Here is a 21,459-nt window from a genome sequence, read left to right as displayed (position 1 = left end):
ATGCTAAGTTCACGGTGTGACTTTTCCCAATTTGAAGCGTTGTGCCTTTTGTTTTCTTTCCTATCAATCTTATGCTTGAAGTTGGCTATTCATATTTATATCTAATTGTTCTACACCTCATTATAATACATTTGATGCTATTTGAAAGTGTTAAAACATGGAATAGGTTATATTATTGAGTCACATTGACTTCATTTCTCCGATTCATCCATTTCAAGATTTCCAGTTTCCTTATGGTGAAAAATATTTCGTTGAAATTTGAGAATTTGTTTATTTTCAAAATTTGCTTTTTATTTTGCAATACATCAATATTTTGCATGTCTTAATAACATTTATACAGACATGCTCTACTCATGCTCGAGTTTGTTTACAACTTCCCATAATACAAGTTACTATTAACGAACAGCAAATTTGTTAATTCCTTTTGGACGGTAGAATTAAGTTCCTAAACGAAGTCTGGGGACTTATTGATTTGTTGGTTATTAGAGTTACCTCCCTTGTACCAGTCACAAACATCGTTGACCTTTTGTTTTGCATCGGAATTGACATTTTGATCATATATCGTCGCAGAGAAAAAGAAGGAAGAAAAACATTAAAGTTTGACAAATATCGACAAACATCGTCATCGCGGAGATTTATTCTTTGGCGCTATTCGTCGCGATGAATGGTAATTTGTATGTGAATATCACTTTTGACGATTTTAGGCATACACGAAAGATTTAAAATCCCGAATTTGTTTTCACGTGTAAACATCGTGGAAGCTACGAATCGGCAAAGTTCAATTATAGCAGTTTTTTTTTACACGTTTGAATAGTTTGAGTGTTTTCGTTTATCAATAATTATTACGATTGATGTGTAGAAATGAATGAATACATTCATTTGGTAACAAACATATCATGTTACGTAACTCGAATCGGTTCTTGTTTGAACCGGACAATATCATAACGAACGGTTGTAATCGGTATATGGAGATGTGTATTGTTACTAATCGAATCCCTGCCAACCTGTTGGGTAATTTTGGTTGTTTTCTGGCATAATCTTATCTATAAATAATTATATATATGACAACAAAAACCTCAATTATTAGATGAAAGCATTTAGATTTAATGACACAGTAACATGTTAATATTTGCATTGTGTAGTCCATTCCCGTTTAAACCACAAACTTAGACAGTAATACAAGTTATGTCTGACGCGATGACACTTTATGTGTCGGGAAATATTCTCTGTTTCTATATCAAATGAGAAATATTAAATTATTCTTAATCTTAATGATAACCAAGGGAAAGATATAGGTGTTAGGCATCTTGCCATTATACATGAAGTTGATAAATATTGCTTTATAATTCAATTTATCTTCCTTTTACACATTTGAGAATGTCTCCATCCAGGTAAAAGGAAACTATTAATCCATATGCGCGAGCAGTGCGAGGGGGTTTTACTCGATACGACAGAGGTCATTCAACACCTGATCATGATGTCCAGGACGAGGCATATAGAATGAGGTCCAGGAGCCTGAGGCGACCCTGGTTACCAATGCACAAGTGACTCATTCGTTGCCAGTCAGACAGGCAGTCCCGGCTTCAGGAGTGCCGTCCCCATTGACAAGATGGGAGACTACGTCACAAATAATAAAGGGACAATATGTGGAGGTCTGAGTTCATAAACTTGGCTTTACTGCTTGAGACTAGTCAAGATACCCTTAATACACAGACCATTAGCCTAGTAGATGGTGCCAAAGGGTACAAGCATCGAATTGACACGATCGAAGCAAGGACAGACGCCTTTATGATATCCAGCGTATTTTTTTACTCTGAGACATGATAAGGGGACAGAAATCGCTCAAATACATGTCTATTGTCAGGTTGGCGGCTTAATCCATCAAGGATATGGAGTGAAAACCTACAACGAGCAATCCAGTGTCCGTCAAGCTCGTCAGCTTGATTGGTCATGGCTGTAGTCGACGGGAAATTGTGGTTAACTTGTTTGCCTACAGGCATATCTTAGACTAGAGATAACTCGTTACATAATAGACATACTGTTGCTAGAGGTTGCCACTAGGAGACACGAATGCCCTATTTTTTTTTCATATTTTCTACAAATTTTGAAATTTTTACCAATTTTACCAAATAAGCACTTATTTAGCACAGCATAGACTATTTTTTTCTGAAACATACCTAATTATGAAATTTATACACTATTTTTTGTGCCTTACAGCCGAATTTTGTGAAATGTACCTAAAACTTCTGTGAAAGGCACAATATTGCTTTCAGTGTGTTAATCTTTCCCTGTAGAGCAGGGCACTGAGGGAGGGTCACTAAGGTTGAAGGTGTGTAACCTGGGCAAACCGAAACAAAAGCCAAGGAGAGTAAGGACCACACTTCTTTTGTTTAGTAATTGAAGTGCCATTTTAAATGGTGTAACATAATATCAATTTCCATATGATTTAGGAGTTGTGCATTATATATCATGGAATAGGATAACACTGCAAATTATGTTTTAACAAAAAAATTTAAACTTTAAAATGATTTTTTTGTATTATTAATTGAACTGGGTAAATAGAATCTGGAGTAAATTATCATTACAAAACAATATGAACGAGTATTTACATAATTCTTTTTATCCGCAAAAGTGGAAGAAGGGAGAACAAACCTTTTATATAACAGGCTCTCATGTTTGGCTGTTTATTAATAAGAAGTGAGGATGTATTATATGTCTTTATGACTATATCTTTTATATATCTCCCATGTCTCTTTCATGTCTAATCCAACTCTTTACTACACATGGTTTCTCAAACTGTATATCAAAAATAAATATTTATAAACGGAAGGCAAAAGTTTAAATATTACTATCAATAAGGAATAACCTATCATGCATGTTTTGCTACAAATACTGATGCGAAATAAACAAAATATCAAAAGCAAAAATGTACATGCGCACTTCAACTTTGAATCTTGAAAAAAATAAGATACTGGCGAATGTCAATTTACATAAAAAGAACCTGGCGGTACCCTGTAAGCATGCAGCAATTATGGATCTGTTTTTTTCCACATGATTATATAACGATTAACTTCTATTATATTACCTAAAATTATATACTATAAAGTTATATTTCAAGCTATGAACTATCAAATGGGTCAGTGTTTTAGAGAGAAATAAAAAGAAAAAATAGAATAAACAATTTGTTTAATACTGATCTGCTTATACTGGTGTTTGTATTTACCTGTAGAGCTAGGGACAAAGAGAGGCTCACTCAGACGTGAAGGTGTGATACCTGGGTGAGCTAAAACAACAGCCAAAGACACCAAAGGTTATACTCCTTTTGTTTGGTGATTGACGTGTCACTTTATAACAGGGTCTTATTGTTGGGTTATTTACTAATAGAAGTGATGATATAAGTTACATTGTGATCTAAAAGTATACCTACATCCTATTTTCATGTCATACTATCAAAATCTGCTTCTTTATGTATGTGGAGAAACAAATGATTTTATATCTATTTGTTTATATCTATGTATTATCAAACTGTAAACTAAACTGATATTTTGACAATTTCTACTATTCAACTCATAATAATTACTACATATCATAACCTAATACCAAGTCCTTTACATGGAATACAAACAGTCATAACTTTTAATATTTATAATAAGGTAGCTTATATCACTGATAAATTCAGTAGTCCAATAGTCTATTACAGATCTCCATACCGAGCTATAAGATACACTCGAAACTAATTTAGATACTGAAAAGGAAGTTGTTTTAGAAACCTGATAGCACAATGTAATCGACGATTATTGATAAAATACTACTTGTATTTTAACATAACTATTTACAATTATATTACTATTTATACGTTGAAGTATGATGCTAGCTAAGCTATTTGCAGACATATTTTGTTGATGATGCAATTAAATACAGTCTCACAATGCTAACTTGAAAAGTGTGAAATATCAACACGGTTTAAAGCGTCAATATTATGGTCCAAGATACCCAGGAGTCAAACATATTTGTGTTCGGCTTTACAAAATCATGATATGCTGGTTACAAAACTATAGGACGCGGTTGAAGCCGGTAGGATGATGGGCCCCTTTAATAAAAACCAATTCCAAATCTTAGGGTTTCACCAGTAAGTTAAGTTTAAAAAAAAGAAATGAGGATTGAAGCTAATTCAAAACACGTTTTATCCTAATATAGACAGTGTAAATGATTTCATCGATGAGACACGTACTTCAGTGCATTACACGTCATTCGATCAAGCAATGCAAATGGTTCAAAAGCTCGGTAAATGCTTAACCAATGGCTGTAGTATTTTATGTGCAGCTTTTGAAAAGTCTGCAACTTTTTTGGAGTTAAGACTCGTTTAAACGTTACATTAGAATACCTGAAAAATGTCAACCAACATCAGCCAGGAACACCGGTTTATCCCTGTTCCCCACCGCAAGGCATGTTCACACTTACTTCAACGTGTTTATTAGATCTTGTCCCAGAGCATTGATTTATCCTTGTTCTCATTATTGTTAGCTTGTGACCATTTACACAAATATATGTGCTTACTTTAAGTTTTTAGGGAATCATAGACGCTCCATATATAGTTTGCTCGTCTATTATAACACGTACCTCAAGTAGGCTTAGTTATCAGAATCTATGATTGCAACGGAAGAACTGTGGGACATAGTGGGATAAGATGGGACTCAGTAATTTCACAAGGGTATGGTAATTGCAAGAGGTGACCCATTCATGTTAATTTTAAATTTTGGAGAGAATGTTCTGATAGAAGTTGAGGCACTCAATTCAAGATAACAAATCTATATATATATATATATATATATATATATATATATATATATATATAGGGCTTTGCTAACATTGGTGCAGTGAATAATTATATATTTTATTTCTTTCACATATATTGGCATAGTATGGATGATCATTGAATACTCCTTGATCAACAACTGTCTTAATTCTCAGTCAATTTGCATTTTCATTGTACTGGTATTTATGCCTGTTGGGTCGTTATTGACGTCTTTAATTTATTTATGTTCTGTAATGACCGTTATTGACGCCCTGTCTTGTGTTAGCCGTTATTGACGCCTTTTGACTTTTTGGCCGGTATTGCCGCCTTTCTTGCCTAGACCGTTATTGGCGCCTCCTGAATTGTGGGCCGTAATTGACTTTCTGAATTGGCAAAAAAAAAAAAAAAAAAAAAAAGAAGATGCCATTACTATCAGTATTGTGCTTGTTGTTTTGCTTGATAATAATGTTGTGGGACATTTTGAATTCCTTTTAAGTTTACCTGACTCAAACATTTTTTTCCTTGTGGTTTTAATCTAATTGTGACAGTTTGTAATAGAGGAAAAACTTATTGATAGTGGAAAGGAGATTAAAAAGAGCATATAGTGCAAGACAACATCTCTGTTAATTGTTCCCTATGTATGGCTAACTTGATGATCACAATGTTTTTGGCCTTATTGTTGTTTAAGAAATTTGAGACTGGCTGCTAAGGAAGAGGGGTAGGACCCAAAAGGGTATTTCTACAATTGAAATGCACATTCTATAGTTATTGTCCAAATTACGAATGCTACCTGTCTTGTTTGAATGAATGACATTAAGCTTCACTAAAACCCACTAGAGCCAGACATGCAAAAACCTTGCGAATCTTTAACTCAGTAACCCCTAGGCCAAGATACCTGGTATTGGACCTGTAGTATGCTGGGAAGGGATACGAAATCTGTTTAGAAAACGAACGACATTGACGAAAATTCGAGGTCACGGCAGTCAAACATGCTTAAATGAAAAATACGTTCAGATAATCAAACAATTCATACAGGCCCTTATGGCCTCTTGCTTGGTTGCTGAATAATACATTAAAGGTGACAACGCAAAGTTAAAAGGTTTTCGTTTTTATATATAGTTTGTATTTCAATGGTAGCTGTACAAAGCGTGTTTCGTAGTCACATGGTGTGTCTAGTTGTTATGTAGTCATTACCATGGTTCGATGTTTGGTGGTATTTCTTTTCTTGCCATTAGCCCAGTTCGGTGTTCGGTGATGTGTCTAGTTGTTCTGTTGTCCCTACCCCTGTTCGATTTTTGGTGGTGTTTATAGTTGTTCTCTTGTCCCAAGCCCTCTTCAATGCCATGTGTCTGTGTTTTGACTTATTTTCATAAATAACTGCACTTGTCTTAGGTGTTTTAGATTAAGACAAGAAATAATGGGGTTGTGGAGACAATGCTATATCCCCGATCTACAGATATATCGTATTTTATATATTTCTCAGTAGTACAATATCCATATTTGGTTATGATTAAAAGACATTTGACTATATCCAAAATTCATCAAGAAATGTATATTTTAATTTGAAAATGGTTTCAATGTTCATGTCTTTTTATGATAGCAATCTCCATCTCTGGTACCAATAGAAGACTTAACCCACCAGCCCAAGACTTGAAGCCATCCACTTCCTATTTGGACATCATACCATATGGTCATATCCAGTCCCAGAAAAGGTAAATGTAAAAAATGTGTACGATTGTGTGGGGACCTCAGAACTAAATCAAAAATATATTGTGAGTTTTCTCCGTTTAGACTGAAGATTTAATAGAGAACTTAGAATGAGAAAAGTTTTATTTTGTTTTAAATTAAGGTGAATTTCTGGTGTTGAATTCAATACAAGATGGTGGCCTTAATATAAAAAAAAATAAAATTGGTAGTATTTTTAAGGATTCTATTTACAGGTTTCCGATATAACATTATTTAAAAAAAATATTGCTAGCAGACTCCATTTAAGCAGGACAGTGTTAAACCTTTACATTATGGTTCCGTGGTTCCTAGTATTGACCGTGTCTAGAACAATGACATCATAAAAGCGCCATGATAAAGGCTTCATAATTGGCTTCACTTGATTTTGTCGCATCGGGACTGTTAATGTTATTCGGTTCTTTGCTTATAATTGAATCGTCGCCGCCGAAAGCAAGACCATGATTTATCTGATCCGTAAAAATGTAAACGGGGATTCGCCTTTCAATTTTCAGTAACACAAACAATTTAGACTAGTTAAATATGCACGAGTCAAATGTATTCGACTTTGATGTCGCACGCGTGCATAATTGTAGACCGCATTATGGATGACGTGGCCTAAAATGACATCCTACAACCTAGTTCTAGTCTTTCCCGAAGACAGATGTGATCTTACATGCTTATGACTGATCTTCCTTTCGTTTTAAAACGATAATGATTTTTTAGGGAAAATAAGCATTTATTCTATCTTCGCATTGTCATAAGTTGAAGTTTATGTGGCACTGTGACTAATATGTCAATCAGTGACTCGAGTAATCCGAATAGCTGAGGGGCTTTGACTGCATGATGAGGGTAATATCACTACTCCTAGCAATTACGTGTCCTTCATTTTATAAGCACCTTGACGTCCTCGATAAGCATTTGAAATGAAAATACACATTCTCCTCTGTATAACGACGGCCCTTTCAGTTTAATCGCATATTTAGTAAGATCACGTGACTGGTAAATGCGGTAGCATTAACTCTTTCAGTACCGTTGTCGACTATAGTCGACATAAAAATGTGCTCCCTCTTCCCCGTTGTCGACTATAGTCGACAGGTTTAGTTGACGTTATTAAAGTGTAGATTTGTTGAAACTATCACCCGACATATACAACCATCCGAGGCAATGACAAATATAAGGTGCTCAAAACTTTTGAAACAAACATTTTTGATGACATATTCCTTTTTATTTCGTTTGGGTTACATGTTTTTCCGTTAGAGCAATAGGTGATATTTTCTCTGTGTTGTAAATGTAAACAATATGGCGGCTTGCTACATTTGCATTTTAGATATCACTGCGTTTCAGAATGTTCAATCTGACCTCTAGATCTTATTAAGTTAAATATTTCTTAATTATGTACAAAGATCACACTAACCTTTGTGTTCCTATATGAAAAAAACAACACACCAAAAAACGCACATGTAGTCTGCCATTTTGTTTAAACGTCTGGGGGCGAGGCTAATAACTACTTCCGGTACGGAATCCGGAAAGGAGGCAAAGTACGGAAAGAGTTAACACCGTTATATATTTTTGCAAAGTGCAACCTCTAAATCACTTTTTTGAACGAGGTATCTTAAATCAATGGAAAGGGTATATCAATATGCATCTAAAAAGCCCTATGCATCTGATTGATTTTAACGATTTTCTTCAAAAACGGTGATTTATTGTCTGGGAAAGGCCCAACTTTATACCAAATATATCACGGAAATCATTCAGGTGCACAGCAAAATTCATATAAATGAGTTAATTTCATATTAGAAAAGACCCATTCCAGACTTTTTTCAAAATTTGATGCAAGGTTGCACTTTCAGAAAAGCTGCAATAGATATTAATGTTCATGTCCCGATATTGGAACTCTTCAGTGTTTTATTGTCGAAAGGCGGCATAGAACGAACAAACATCACTACACGAATGCAACGACTCGTAATTGTTTGAATGTATTATTTGCAGATAATGACATGCTGTATTATATGAAAGGTTTTTAATCATACGTACAAGTTTGTACGTTTGATAATTTAATAAAACAAGGCCTTCGTCGTTGCCATAACAGTCGATCCCGGCTTCGATCAGGAATGCGGTGACAAAGTGAAAGTAGAATTCTTACGCTTAACGTACCGTTTCTCGTTAAACTATATTAGCAAGTCTTTTTGCAACCTTTTTATATGGACTTAATAATCTCGACTCCTTGAATATATCGTTTCACATTATTTTATTACTTTTCATTAGTTGTGTGTTTATTCATGCGATACATCTGCTATTTAGATATAGAGTGTGATTTTTGTTTGCTCCCTCATTATGCTTCACCTGTTGTTGTTGTTTTTAATGTATTCCGATCATATATCTATTATCTATCGAATACATTGATAACATCAGATTGGTTAATCTTAATTGAAGTACGTTTTATTCATGGTTATTTCATTATTGTTTTTATCATTATTTAAATCTAAAGGTAATTTTTTTTTCTTGAAAAAAACTTACTCTGTCCTTGCACTCTGCAATTCATCCGGCAAGTTTGCGCTGCAGGCTTGATAAAGTTGAACCCTGCAACATATCAAGTGAAACTACTCAATAATAGGTGATTCTCACGTGACTTTTTTTTATTCATAATATTATACTTACAATTTCTTATCGTAATATAAGTATCTCAATTTGTAAATCATAACCATTCAACTAGCACACTAATCTATATTCTTTACTTGTAGCTATCTAATCAGTATTAAAAATAAAGCTACTCAATGTTTATATAATAAATCTACTTAATGTGTATATGATAAAGCAACTGAAACGACATTGTAGCACTATATATACATAATACGTATTGCGGAATAACCCGCAATTCACGTTATAAAATTGGGTGCAGATACTACTTGTTTCTTTTAGATTCGAAATCTGGTACGTGTAACTTGCATGTATTAATAAAAACTGTTTGGAGCAAGACGCTTTAATATAAAATACAGGATACATTTCTGAGTTATCTCCCTTGTCTGTAAGCTCTTTCCGGTTTCAGCAAGAAGATGAAATCAATTTGGCTGTGGAACAAATTCGTCCAATTAAGTATCAGAAACTGTTTGTTAGCAGGAAATAAGATTTCAAGAATATGTATAGATATTTGTTTTTTACGGATGAACCTAATTTACCCGTAGATGTGCAAATTTAGGCCTGATTGTGGCCGATTGCTTTTCGTGTCAAAAAATTTATCCGACGCCATGCTAGTCACACATGGCGCGGATGAAATGCACATTATAAATATAGTGCGACTATCAGATATTAAATATCGAGTCATGCAACTTCATTCTTGTATTCGGAGCATTAAATTAAGTACTACATTTGAAGATGTTTATAAAGTCAATAATTTATGTTGGGAAATGTCCGTGCCAGTTATATATATAATATGGTCGATGACCACGGGGTGCCGATTGATTTGGAACCCAAGTTAAATGATTATGTGTCATTATTATCAGTGATAACAATCGTTCAGATGCATTATGTTGCCTATTTATAAAACGAAACATAGCATGGTGTTAAGATTATGAGTATGTTCTGTGTAACGGAACCCATGTGCTTTATAGTATGGCATTATATTACCTCGCCTGACATTAAATTGCTGTTGATTGATGTCGTTACATGATTAAAAAGGGACCATCCGAGTCGGTTATGTCAAAGAGGAATAGAGGGATTGATCCAGGCAACAATGAACCTCATTCAGATCTACATGTGCAGGTCATTGAAGGTGGAGATCCTCTAGATACCACGTTTACAAGGGAGTCGCCTATGGCAGCCAGCAGTCACATGACAAGTCATCAGAACTATCTACAGGTACACCAATAACTCAAATTGTCAGTGTTGAAGATGATTTGGGGATTAATGTTTTTCGATCATTAAAACAATGTGAAATACATTGATCTGGGAACTTTGTTGCTAAACAAGCTAGGTGAATGTGGTAATGCACAGAAATATGCTTGATTGTCATTTGATGGGGAGCTGATAGTCAGGCCTAAAACAGCTAAAAATACTGATGATCATTAGCATTTGGCATAGCATTCTGAAATAGATGTATACAGTGCGGTTAGGTGTTCAATGGAAACTGTATGATGAACTGTTCAGGTTGAGAAAAGCTCGCAACCCAGAAAGTTCATGGGGAAGGGTGGACAATGAACTACATTTTACTGTACATGACCCCTCAAGGCCCTAGGGACAAGCATAATGTAATACTAGTAGCTAGATGTAGGAACGTTTTGAATTTTGACAAGTGATAGCGGTGCAACAGGGCACATCCCATTTCAAAATGTTATCAGGCTGGTAATCAGGGCTCAGAAAATGGTTGCCGAGTACCACAGGTCTCAGTAGCTATAGAGGGGTTCAAAATTCAATATCAAGGGCCCATGGTAACTACATTAAAAAAAAAATTGAAAAATCATGAAGGAAGTTGAGTTAGGTAGAATAGCTGGCCCTTTCACGGTTAAACCTATTTCAACACTCCATATATCCCCCTTTAGGAGTTGAACCTAAAAAGGACGGTAAATGGAGGCTCATTACACACCTATCTTATCCTAGGGGAGGAGGCATAAATAATATGATTGACCCCCAGGAGGCTTTAGTTCAGTACTCGTCATTTGGGGAAATGGACATTAAGTCCACTTTCAGGTTGATTCCAATACACCCTTCAGATTTTGACCTGTTAGGCTTTCAATTAAAGGGTAATACTAATTTTTGACAAGTGTCTCCAAAGGGGTTGCTCTATATATTGTAGCATTTTTGAGAAATTTGCAAGGTTTATTGAATGGATAGTAAAGGAGAAGTCTGGGGATATATCATTGGATCATTATTTAGATTGATTTAGATAAGTCTTGTTTTCTGGTAGAGCTAACACAGGAACCTATGGCATTTTGATGGGAGAGTTTAGGGAAGTTTTTGATGAACTTGGTATTCCTAGTATTGCTAGAGAGAAAGCACAGGGTCCCAAGAACTATACTGATATATTTAGGGTTAGAAATTGACACAGAAAAGATTAATGTGAAAATTCCCCATGACAACCAAGTGTCAAGTAGTACTTATTGTTGAAATTAACATCATTAGCTGGTTCCTTGTCAATTTATGCTAGGGCAATCCCTGTGGCATGTGAATTCATCAGACGGATGTTTGATGCAATGACAGGTGCATGTAAATAAATCATTACACTCGGTTCTAAGTACTGAATGAATTAGGCAGGATCTTGAATTATGGGTAGTTTCCTAAATCATTTCAATGGCGAATCCTATATTTCTGAAGTAGATTAGTCATCTTAGGAGCCTTAGGGCTTACTTACAGACAGTGCAGGAAATAACACCTTTAGTTGTAGGGCTCTTTTTGGGAACCATTGGTCTGTTTTTAGGTAGCCAACCCTATGGCAGAACGAACCATTCATGAGAGATATTACAAATTCTTCTTGCATTTCTTACTTGGAAAACAGTTTTCAAAGGAAAAAAAAAAAAAAAAATAAAAAATTTGTATGTTGATAATGAGGCACTTGTTACTATACTCAACAAGAAAACTGCAAAGTCTTTGAGGGTTTATGTCCTTATTGTGCCTCCTGGCGTTGTGTTACATGAATAATTGTATTCAGTTTTAGACAATACATGTGACAGGGGTATCCTATTCAGCAGCTGATGCTTTATCATGGTTTTAGTTCTAAAAGTTTCGGCAGGTAATCCCAGGGGCAGACACAGGATCGACAGAAATACCAAAAATATTTCTGTGTTACATATTGACAGTGAAGTTGACAGGTTGATAGGGAGTTCTTTGGCAGAAAATGCTAAGGCATTATACAATTAAGCTATGACTAGTTTGGAAAAATGTTTAAGTGATATGAACTTGGTGTATAATTGGCCCCATCTATTAAACAAATAGTTCATTACACAGCTTATATGTCATTACAGGGTTCAAGGCATTCAATAGTAAAATGTTACTTAGCAGGTCTTGGTTTAAAAAAAAAAAAAAAAAAATTGCTTGACCCAACTCAGCATTCCATTGCACATAAAATGTTGAAGGGTATTAGAAGATGCAATGGTGTGGCTGGTTCACGACTGTCAATTACATTGGATTTGTTGATAAAGATTATTTCTGTTCATAATTCTTCTTCAGATCTGTAGCTCCTCTGAAGTGTGACCGTTTTTATGTGCTTATTCCATGGTATTTTATGGATTTTTCAGAGATGGGGAGTTAACATGTGGTAGCAAAACACAAGTAAGATGTGTAGACAGCTCATTAGTTATTGTAAAAGATGGCTTTGCTTACATACAGTTATCATTTTCCAAGACAGACCAATATGACAAGGGAACTACGATGATATTGCCTATGTTTACAATATCAGCTGCCCTGTTTCAAATATAAAGTTATACTTGGACATTAGGCCTGGTGTAAGGGGCCCATTCCTTTGTCATTTTGGTGGTAAACCACGTACCTGGTATAAATTCTCAAGCATATTAAGAGAGGCTTTTAAGGCAGTAGGCATAGAGACTAACAATGATATACATCTCATTATTCCGTATCGGAGCAGCAACAACAGCTGCAATGACCAACATGTTGGAGGGGGAGTCATGGACACAGCCGTTGGCGGTCACTAACATATAACAAGTACATAAGGATTCCAACACAAACATGTTTGGACCAAAATGCTAAATGTGGCACTTAAGAATGTTCAAGGAAAGGTCTGGCTGGTGGGGTCCTCGATAATAAGGAGGGCTTTTGTACATGCCCAAAGTAGACCGGGGGCATGCAATGGAGCATTGGCAGAGTTGGACTGTCCTTGTGGTGCAGAGCAAAGGGGGGATGAAGATCAAGCACTTGCAACCGGTAGTTAAGCATTTGGTTAAGTTTGAGGATCCTTCATGCATTTTTCATATCACATGTTGGGGGTAATGACCTTGTGGAGACAAGGATGGGGAAAATTAAGAGTAGAAATCAAAGAGGCCGTAATTTGGTTAGAGGTAAAATTCCCGAGAACTTTTAATGCTTTGGTCACAGGTATTACCTCGATTGCATTGGAGAGGGTCTAATAACACTGTATCATCAAAAAGGGCCAGGCGAAGATTGAATGGGTCCTTTTCTGCATTTATGATAAAGAGGGGAAGTGCTTTTATTCAATACCCTAAGTTGAAGTTGGAAGACCAGTTCTTCCTTGCTAATGACAATGTTCACTTGTCTAGTTTGGGCAATGATATTTTTGTAAACACCTTGCAAGGAGCGATTGAAACCTTTTTCACAACTAATGGTAGGACTTTCCCTGAACTTAGGAAGGGATTTATTAGTCACAACCTTGTCCGCGACTTTGTTGGCCGTTGGCGGTGAACAAGCCAATTTGAGTTGTCTCGTTCATATGGCATAGTTCGCGGTACAAGTTACTTTAGGTAGGTTTTATTGAACTTTCGCTATAAATCTTTGGAGAGCTGCTGCCCAGGATACAGTTTATTAACGGATTTGTCTAATTTACAATATTTTGGACATTTTATTCATTGTGAACATTGTTCTGCTGATCTGTTTATATTGAATGCATTTGCTGCTGCATATTGATTTGTTGAATATTGATTTCAATGATTTGGCATCTTGATTAACAGGGAGCTGGCACCCAGAATCTGTTAAATATTGATTATTTGTAAACTATTGATTAACGGGGAGTTGTCACCCATGAACCGTTGATTGATTTGATTACTTGATTTCTCATTGAATTTGCTTCATAATTAATGGGGAGCTGTACACCCAGAAACCGTTAATTATCATTGTTTTTATTATTGATTTGTGGCATGTCATTTATACCCATGCTGGGACGACTGCCAATTCTAGTAAAGTTGTGACTAATAAATCCAATCAAACCTATTTATGATGTCTTTGTTTTGCATTCATATTTGATAATACGTATTGCGGAATAACCCGCAATTCACGTTATAAAATTGGGTGCAGATACTACTTGTTTCTTTTAGATTCGAAATCTGGTACTTGTAACTTGCATGTATTAACGAAAAAGGTTGGAGCAAGACGCTTTAATATAAAACACAGGATACATTTCTGAGCTATCTCCCTTGTCTGTAAGCTCTTTCCGGTTTCAGCAAGAAGATGAAATCAATTTGGCTGTGGAACAAATTCGTCCAATTAAGTATCAGAAACTGTTTGTTAGCAGGAAATAAGATTTCAAAACCCACCCATATTCCACCCCTTGTTTGTTATTTTGCTGCTGTCTTTTTCTTATTCTGTATTGCAGATAATATTTATTGGACAACTTTGATGTCTTTCGATGAGCACCTGTTTCCAACATTAAATTGCTGTGATCCTTTGGAACTTTCCTGTTGTAACATGAATTTTGGAACAAATGATGCCAACCTTAAGGACTTCATGTATTCGCTGTGTATTATACAGGACTTACTGGTATTTTAGCATAGTTCGCGGTACAAGTTACTTTAGGTAGGTTTTATTGAACTTTCGCTATAAATCTTTGGAGAGCTGCTGCCCAGGATACAGTTTATTAACTGATTTGTCTAATTTACAATATTTTGGACATTTTATTCATTGTGAACATTGTTCTGCTGATCTGTTTATATTGAATGCAGTTGCTGCTGCATATTGATTTGTTGAATATTGATTTCAATGATTTGGCATCTTGATTAACAGAGAGCTGGCACCCAGAATCTGTTAAATATTGATTATTTGTAAACTATTGATTAACGGGGAGTTGTCACCAATGAACCGTTGATTGATTTGATTACTTGATTTCTCATTGAATTTGCTTCATAATTAACGGGGAGCTGCACAACTAGAAACCGTTAATTATCATTGTTTGTATTATTGATTTGTGGCATGTCATTTATACCCATGCTGGGACGACTGCCAATTATAATAAAGTTGTGACTAATAAATCCAATCAAACCTATTTATGATGTCTTTGTTTTGCATTCATATTTTATAACTTACGTATTAAAATACTTTTCAAATTTATATGTACATATTTTTAAATGACTAACACATCAGAGATGTTTTGACTTTGCAGACAAATCCTTTTATCAACATAGAAATAGAACTGATTTATCAAAGTGTAGTATTTATTTAATGTCCCTATATGCCTCCGTACCTTGATGATCGTGACAATTATGATTTCCAATACCATAGGGAACTGTTAACAAACTACGTTTTGCATTGTTTTCAAACTATGTAGAATGGGGGTTCATTTATTGTTATTGATTAAAACATGATAACAGTTGTTACAATGTTCAGGTTTAAGTAAATATAGTTATACATTTTTAGTACTTGGATCGTATTTCAATACAAATAGCAAACTTGAATTCTACCCCTATTTTGACTCGAAGTCTGTATAACATGTTTTGTAAATAACAGAAAATAAATCGTTTTTTTTCTTAGGATTCCGCTGTTTTAATTCGGATAATACTGAACATTATATTTGGAAAAAATCGCAGATTGCCATGAAAAAAAATAGTTTAATGGTTATCAGCAGCTCTTTTTTGTAATCTTTTAATATGGACTTAGTAATCTGAAGTCTTTGGATATATCCTGCCACACTATTTTATTATTTTTCTTTAGTTTTGTGTCACTCATGTGAAACACTTGCTATTTAGATATAGAGTGTGATTTTTGTCTGCTCCCTATGGCTCTAAAATATGACAAGTCATTCAATTTGTTATTAATATCATTATGCTTCAGCTGTTATTTTTTAATGTATTCCGATCACATATCCATTATCTATCAAATAAATTGATAGCATCAGATTGGTTAATCTTAAATGAAGTGCAATTTTGTACGTGTTATTTATGGTTATTCCATTATTGTTTTTTTTTATCATTATTCAAATCTATAGATGATAAAAAAAAATTCTTGAAAAAATCTTACTCTTTCTTTGCTTTCTTTAATTCTTCCTGTAACTTCTTGATGCGGTCTTTATCCTCTCGACCCCTGCAATACATCAATTGAAATTATTCTTTAATAGGTGATTATCACGTGACTCATTTTATTCATTATATTATACTTACAGATGGGGGTCACGAAGCATATTAGCAAAGTAAGTATTTTAGTATGTAGTATACAGTATATTTTAAAACTGAGCATGATGTTTCGTTCCGATTTTTACTGGACGAAGATTTTGAACATAATACTGACCACTGTACAGGTAAAAGTATTCACACACAGTCACTGACCGCCATACCGGTAAGACGTGTGTCATTTTTGAGGCCATAACCAGACATAGAGTCGCAAAGACCACCAATTGACGGGGTAAGTATCTTTTACTACCATCTTTTTCACTCTATGCAAACCTGTATTACTATATTTTTTTCTATTACCAGCGGGGTTTAAGATCATTTACAGTGTGCATGTATTAACAGGTATGCTAGGTTAGGTATGTACGGGTGCGCGTCACTCAAGCGTAACTTGTTAACATGTATATTGCATGATTACTGTTGGCCGCATCGATGTATAGTACACAGTATAGTAATTGTAGATCATATTACTGAATTCTGCCTGTATGTTATACTATATAAGTTGTATATTTCATCATCATTGATGCTGCTGCGCAGAATTTGTCATACATATACAGTATAATAGATTGCAGTAACTGTTTGGTCAATTCTGATTCATTTATCTATGTTATTCATATAGACTAAAGTCTATTATATACATAATAATATAAATACACGTATATTTATAGATATATAGATATGCACACTGGGTCATTATAATATGTGTCGTTTAGTCGTTTTGTTGTTTAATTGTAGCTTGATGTAGTTAGGCAGTGTAATTATTATCATATCAATATGAATGGTTTATGTGTGGTGTGTAAAAGTTCGTATGCCGCGTTTGTATGATTTTATACGTCTGTCCATTACAGATGTCTGGTTTTCACGTTGGGACATGGGCCAAAACATACACGGCTTGAGCTGGATGGATTTGTGCTGAAGACAACTGGCGGTGGATTATGTCGGTTCCACATAGAGGAGCACTCGTGGGACCTACTATACGATATGTACAGCAGTAGCATATAGAGGTCGGAGTGGCTCGCTGGATACAGGCTGCGGCTCCAGCAGTGTCATCATCAGATGATATAGGGTTTGGGAATGCCCTTTTATTTGGTTTAGCGAAACCATGGACTGGTCAAAGACCACGTTTCGTCATTGTGTCATATTCTATGATGGCCATAGGGAGGAGACAACATTTGATTGAGGCCAGGAAAATCCATGAACTGTTCAGAGACATTTATATATATGCAGTGTAAATACCATCTGAGTGAGTGAAAGAGTTGTGTGTGTAATTGGTAGAGTGTATATTGTGTATATTTGTAGTAAATAAATTGTAAATATTGTAAGTGATCATCTCCCTTGTTTATTTTGAGATTCACCGCGCACTCCTTCACTACGATCTATATGCTTCATTTATAGCTATCAGATCAGTATTGAAAAATAAAGCTACTTAATGTTTATATAATAAAGCAACTGAAACGTGAAATGACATTGTAGCACTATATGAAAATAACTGACGAAGTAAAATCCTTTTCTCATCTACATTTACACACGTATAAGTAACTAACATGAAATAGATATTTGACTTTGCAGACGAATCGTTTATAAACAAAGACAAAATACACATATTATTGTTTTAAGATGTAGTATTTATTTGATGTCCCTATATGCCTCCGTACCTTGATGATCGTGACAATTATTATTTCCATTACCATAGGAAACTGTTAACAATTTACGTTTTGCATTGTTTTCAAATTATGTAGAATGGGCGACAATGGATTGTGTTTGATTAAAATATGATCATACAGGCATTTCAGGCTCCATTGAACAATCAATTCTTGATTTGTCAACATGTTCACGTTTTAGTAGATAGAGTTATACATTTTTAGTACTTGAATGGTATTTCAATACAAATAGCAAACTTGAATTATATCCCCCTTTTGACTCGAAGTCAGTATCACATGTTAATACTGAACAATATCTTTGGGGAAAATCACTTTTCTTTAGCTATGTGTTTATTCATGTGATACATCTGCTATTTAGATATAGAGTGTGATTTTTGTCTGCTCCCTATGGCTCTAAAATATGACAAGTCATTCAATTTGTTATTAATATCATTATGCTTCAGCTGTTATTTTTTAATGTATTCCGATCACATATCCATTATCTATCAAATAAATTGATAGCATCAGATTGGTTAATCTTAAATGAAGTGCAATTTTGTACGTGTTATTCATGGTTATTTCATTATTGTTTTTATCATTATTTAAATCTAGAGGTAATTTTTTTTCTTGAACAAAACTTACTCTGTCCTTGCCCTCCCCAAATCATCCTGCAAGTTTGCGCTGTAGGCTTGATAAAATTGACTCCTGCAACATATCAAGTGAAACTACTCAATAATAGGTGATTCTCACGTGACTCATTTTATCCATAATATTATACTTACAATTACTTATCGTAATATAAATATCTCAATTTGTAAATCATAACCATTCAACTAGCACACTAATCTATATTCTTTACTTGTAGCTATCTAATCAGTATTGAAAATAAAGCTACTAAATGTTGATATAATATAGCTACTTAATGTGTATATGATAAAGCAACTGAAGCAACATTGTAGCACTATATATACATAACTTACGTATTAAAATACTTTCTCATTTACATTTACATACTTTTAACTGACTAACACATCAGAGATATTTTGACTTTGCAGATGAATCCTTTTATTAACATAGAAACAGAACTGATTTATCAAGGTGTAGTATTTATTTGATGTCCCTATATGCCTCCGTACCTTGATGATCGTGACAATAATGATTTCCAATACCATAGGGAACTGTTAACAAATTACGTTTTGCATTGTTTTCAAACTATGTAGAATGGGGGTTCATTTATTGTTATTGATTAAAACATGATAACACAGGCATTTCAGGCTTTATTGAACAATCCATTGTTGATTTGTCAAAATGTTCAGGTTTAAGTAGATATAGTTATACATTTTTAGTACTTGGATCGTATTTCAATACAAATAGCAAACTTGAATTCTACCCTCAGTTTGACTCGAAGTCTGTATAACATGTTTTGTAAATAACGAAAAATAAATGGGTTTTTTTTCTGTCGATTCCTCTGTTTTAATTCGGATAAAACTGAACAATATATTTGGAAACAATCGCAGATTGCCATGAAAAAAAATAGTTTGATGGTTACCAGCAGCTCTTTTTGTAATCTTTTAATATGGACTTAGTAATCTGAACTCTTTGGATATATCCTGCCACATTATTTTATTATTTTTCTTTAGTTTTGTGTCACTCATGTGAAACATTTGCTATTTAGATATAGAGTGTGCTTTTTGTCTGCTCCCTATGGTTCTAGAATATGACAAGTCATTCAATGAGTTATTGATTTCATTATGCTTCAGCTGTTATTTTTTAAATGTATTCCGATCACATATACATTATCTATCAAATAAATTGATAGCATCAGATTGGTTAATCTTAAATGAAGTGCAATTTTGTACGTGTTATTTATGGTTATTCCATTATTGTTTTTTTTATCATTATTCAAATCTATAGATGATAAAAAAATTCTTGAAAAAATCTTACTCTTCACTTGCTTTCTGTAATTCTTCCAGTAGGGTCCCGATGCGTTCTTTATCCTCTCGACCCCTGCAATACATCAATTGAAATTATTCTTTAATAGGTGATTTTCACGTGACTCATTTTATTCATTATAATATACTTACAGATGGAGGTCACGAAACATATTAGCAAAGTAAGTATTTTAGTATGTAGTATACAGTATATTTTAAAACTGAGCATGATGTTTCGTTCCGATTTTTACTGGACGAAGATTTTGAACATAATACTGACCACTGTACAGGTAAAAGTATTCACACACAGTCACTGACCGCCATACCGGTAAGACGTGTGTCATTTTTGAGGCCATAACCAGACATAGAGTCGCAAAGACCACCAATTGACGGGGTAAGTATCTTTTACTTCCATCTTATTCACTCTATGCAAACCTGTATTACTATATTTGTTTCTATTACCAGCGGGGTTTAAGATCATTTACAGTGTGCATGTATTAACAGGTATGCTAGGTTAGGTATGTAAGGGTGCGCGTCACTCATTATAGTAATTGTAGATCATATTACTAAATTCTACCTGTATGTTATACTATATAAGTTGTATATTTCATCATCATTTATTCTGCTGCGCAGATTTTGTCATGCATATACAGTAAAATAGATTTCAGTAACTGTTTGGTCAATTCTGATTCATTTATCTATGTTATTTATATAGACTATAGTCTATTACATACATAATAATATAAATACATGTATATATATATAGATATATAGATATGCACACTGGGTCATTATAATATGTGTCGTTTAGTCGTTTTGTTGTTTAATTGTAGCTTGATGTAGTTAGGCAGTGTAATTATTATCATATCAATATGAATGGTTTATGTGTGGTGTGTAAAAGTTTGTATGGCGCGTTTGTATGATTTTATACGTCTGTGCATTACAGATGTCTGGTTTTCACGTTGGGACATCGGCCAAAACATACACGGCCTGAGCTGGATGGATTTGTGGGGAAGACAACTGGCGGTGGATTATGTCGGTTCCACATAGAGGAGCACTCGTGGGACCTACTATACAATATGTACAGCAGTAGGGAACAACCAAACAATTGAAAAAATACATTTTTGAAACAGCCCCTGTGTATAGATCGTTGAGCCAAGGATAAAATGTCTGGCAGCCACTGATTGGCCAGTATGTTACGAAGTGAGAAAATAGATATGTAGCCTGATAGGTAACTATCAATAAGAAATGTTGATATAAATTTCTTAAGTCCGATTGATTTTTTCCCCAAAAGTTCACGTCATAATAGTAAA

General features: G+C 34.5%; 1 protein-coding gene across 1 annotated transcript in view; it reads right to left on the bottom strand.

Moving 5' to 3' along the window:
• Positions 1-20,490, bottom strand: part of LOC117332109 — a 73,761-nt gene extending 53,271 nt beyond the window's left edge. The window contains exons 1-5 of the mRNA XM_033890993.1: positions 20,465-20,490; positions 20,160-20,222; positions 18,858-18,920; positions 16,430-16,492; positions 9,038-9,100 (exon numbers count right to left, since the gene is read on the bottom strand). Of these exons, the coding sequence (XP_033746884.1) occupies positions 9,038-9,100; positions 16,430-16,492; positions 18,858-18,920; positions 20,160-20,222; positions 20,465-20,490 (278 nt within the window). The remainder of the gene's footprint in view (positions 1-9,037; positions 9,101-16,429; positions 16,493-18,857; positions 18,921-20,159; positions 20,223-20,464) is intronic.
• Positions 20,491-21,459: the final 969 nt, after the last annotated feature.

Source organism: Pecten maximus, chromosome 8 (genome assembly GCF_902652985.1).
Source record: "Pecten maximus chromosome 8, xPecMax1.1, whole genome shotgun sequence".
Lineage (NCBI taxonomy): Eukaryota > Metazoa > Mollusca > Bivalvia > Pectinida > Pectinidae > Pecten > Pecten maximus.
This window is presented reverse-complemented; position numbering and strand designations above follow the sequence as displayed.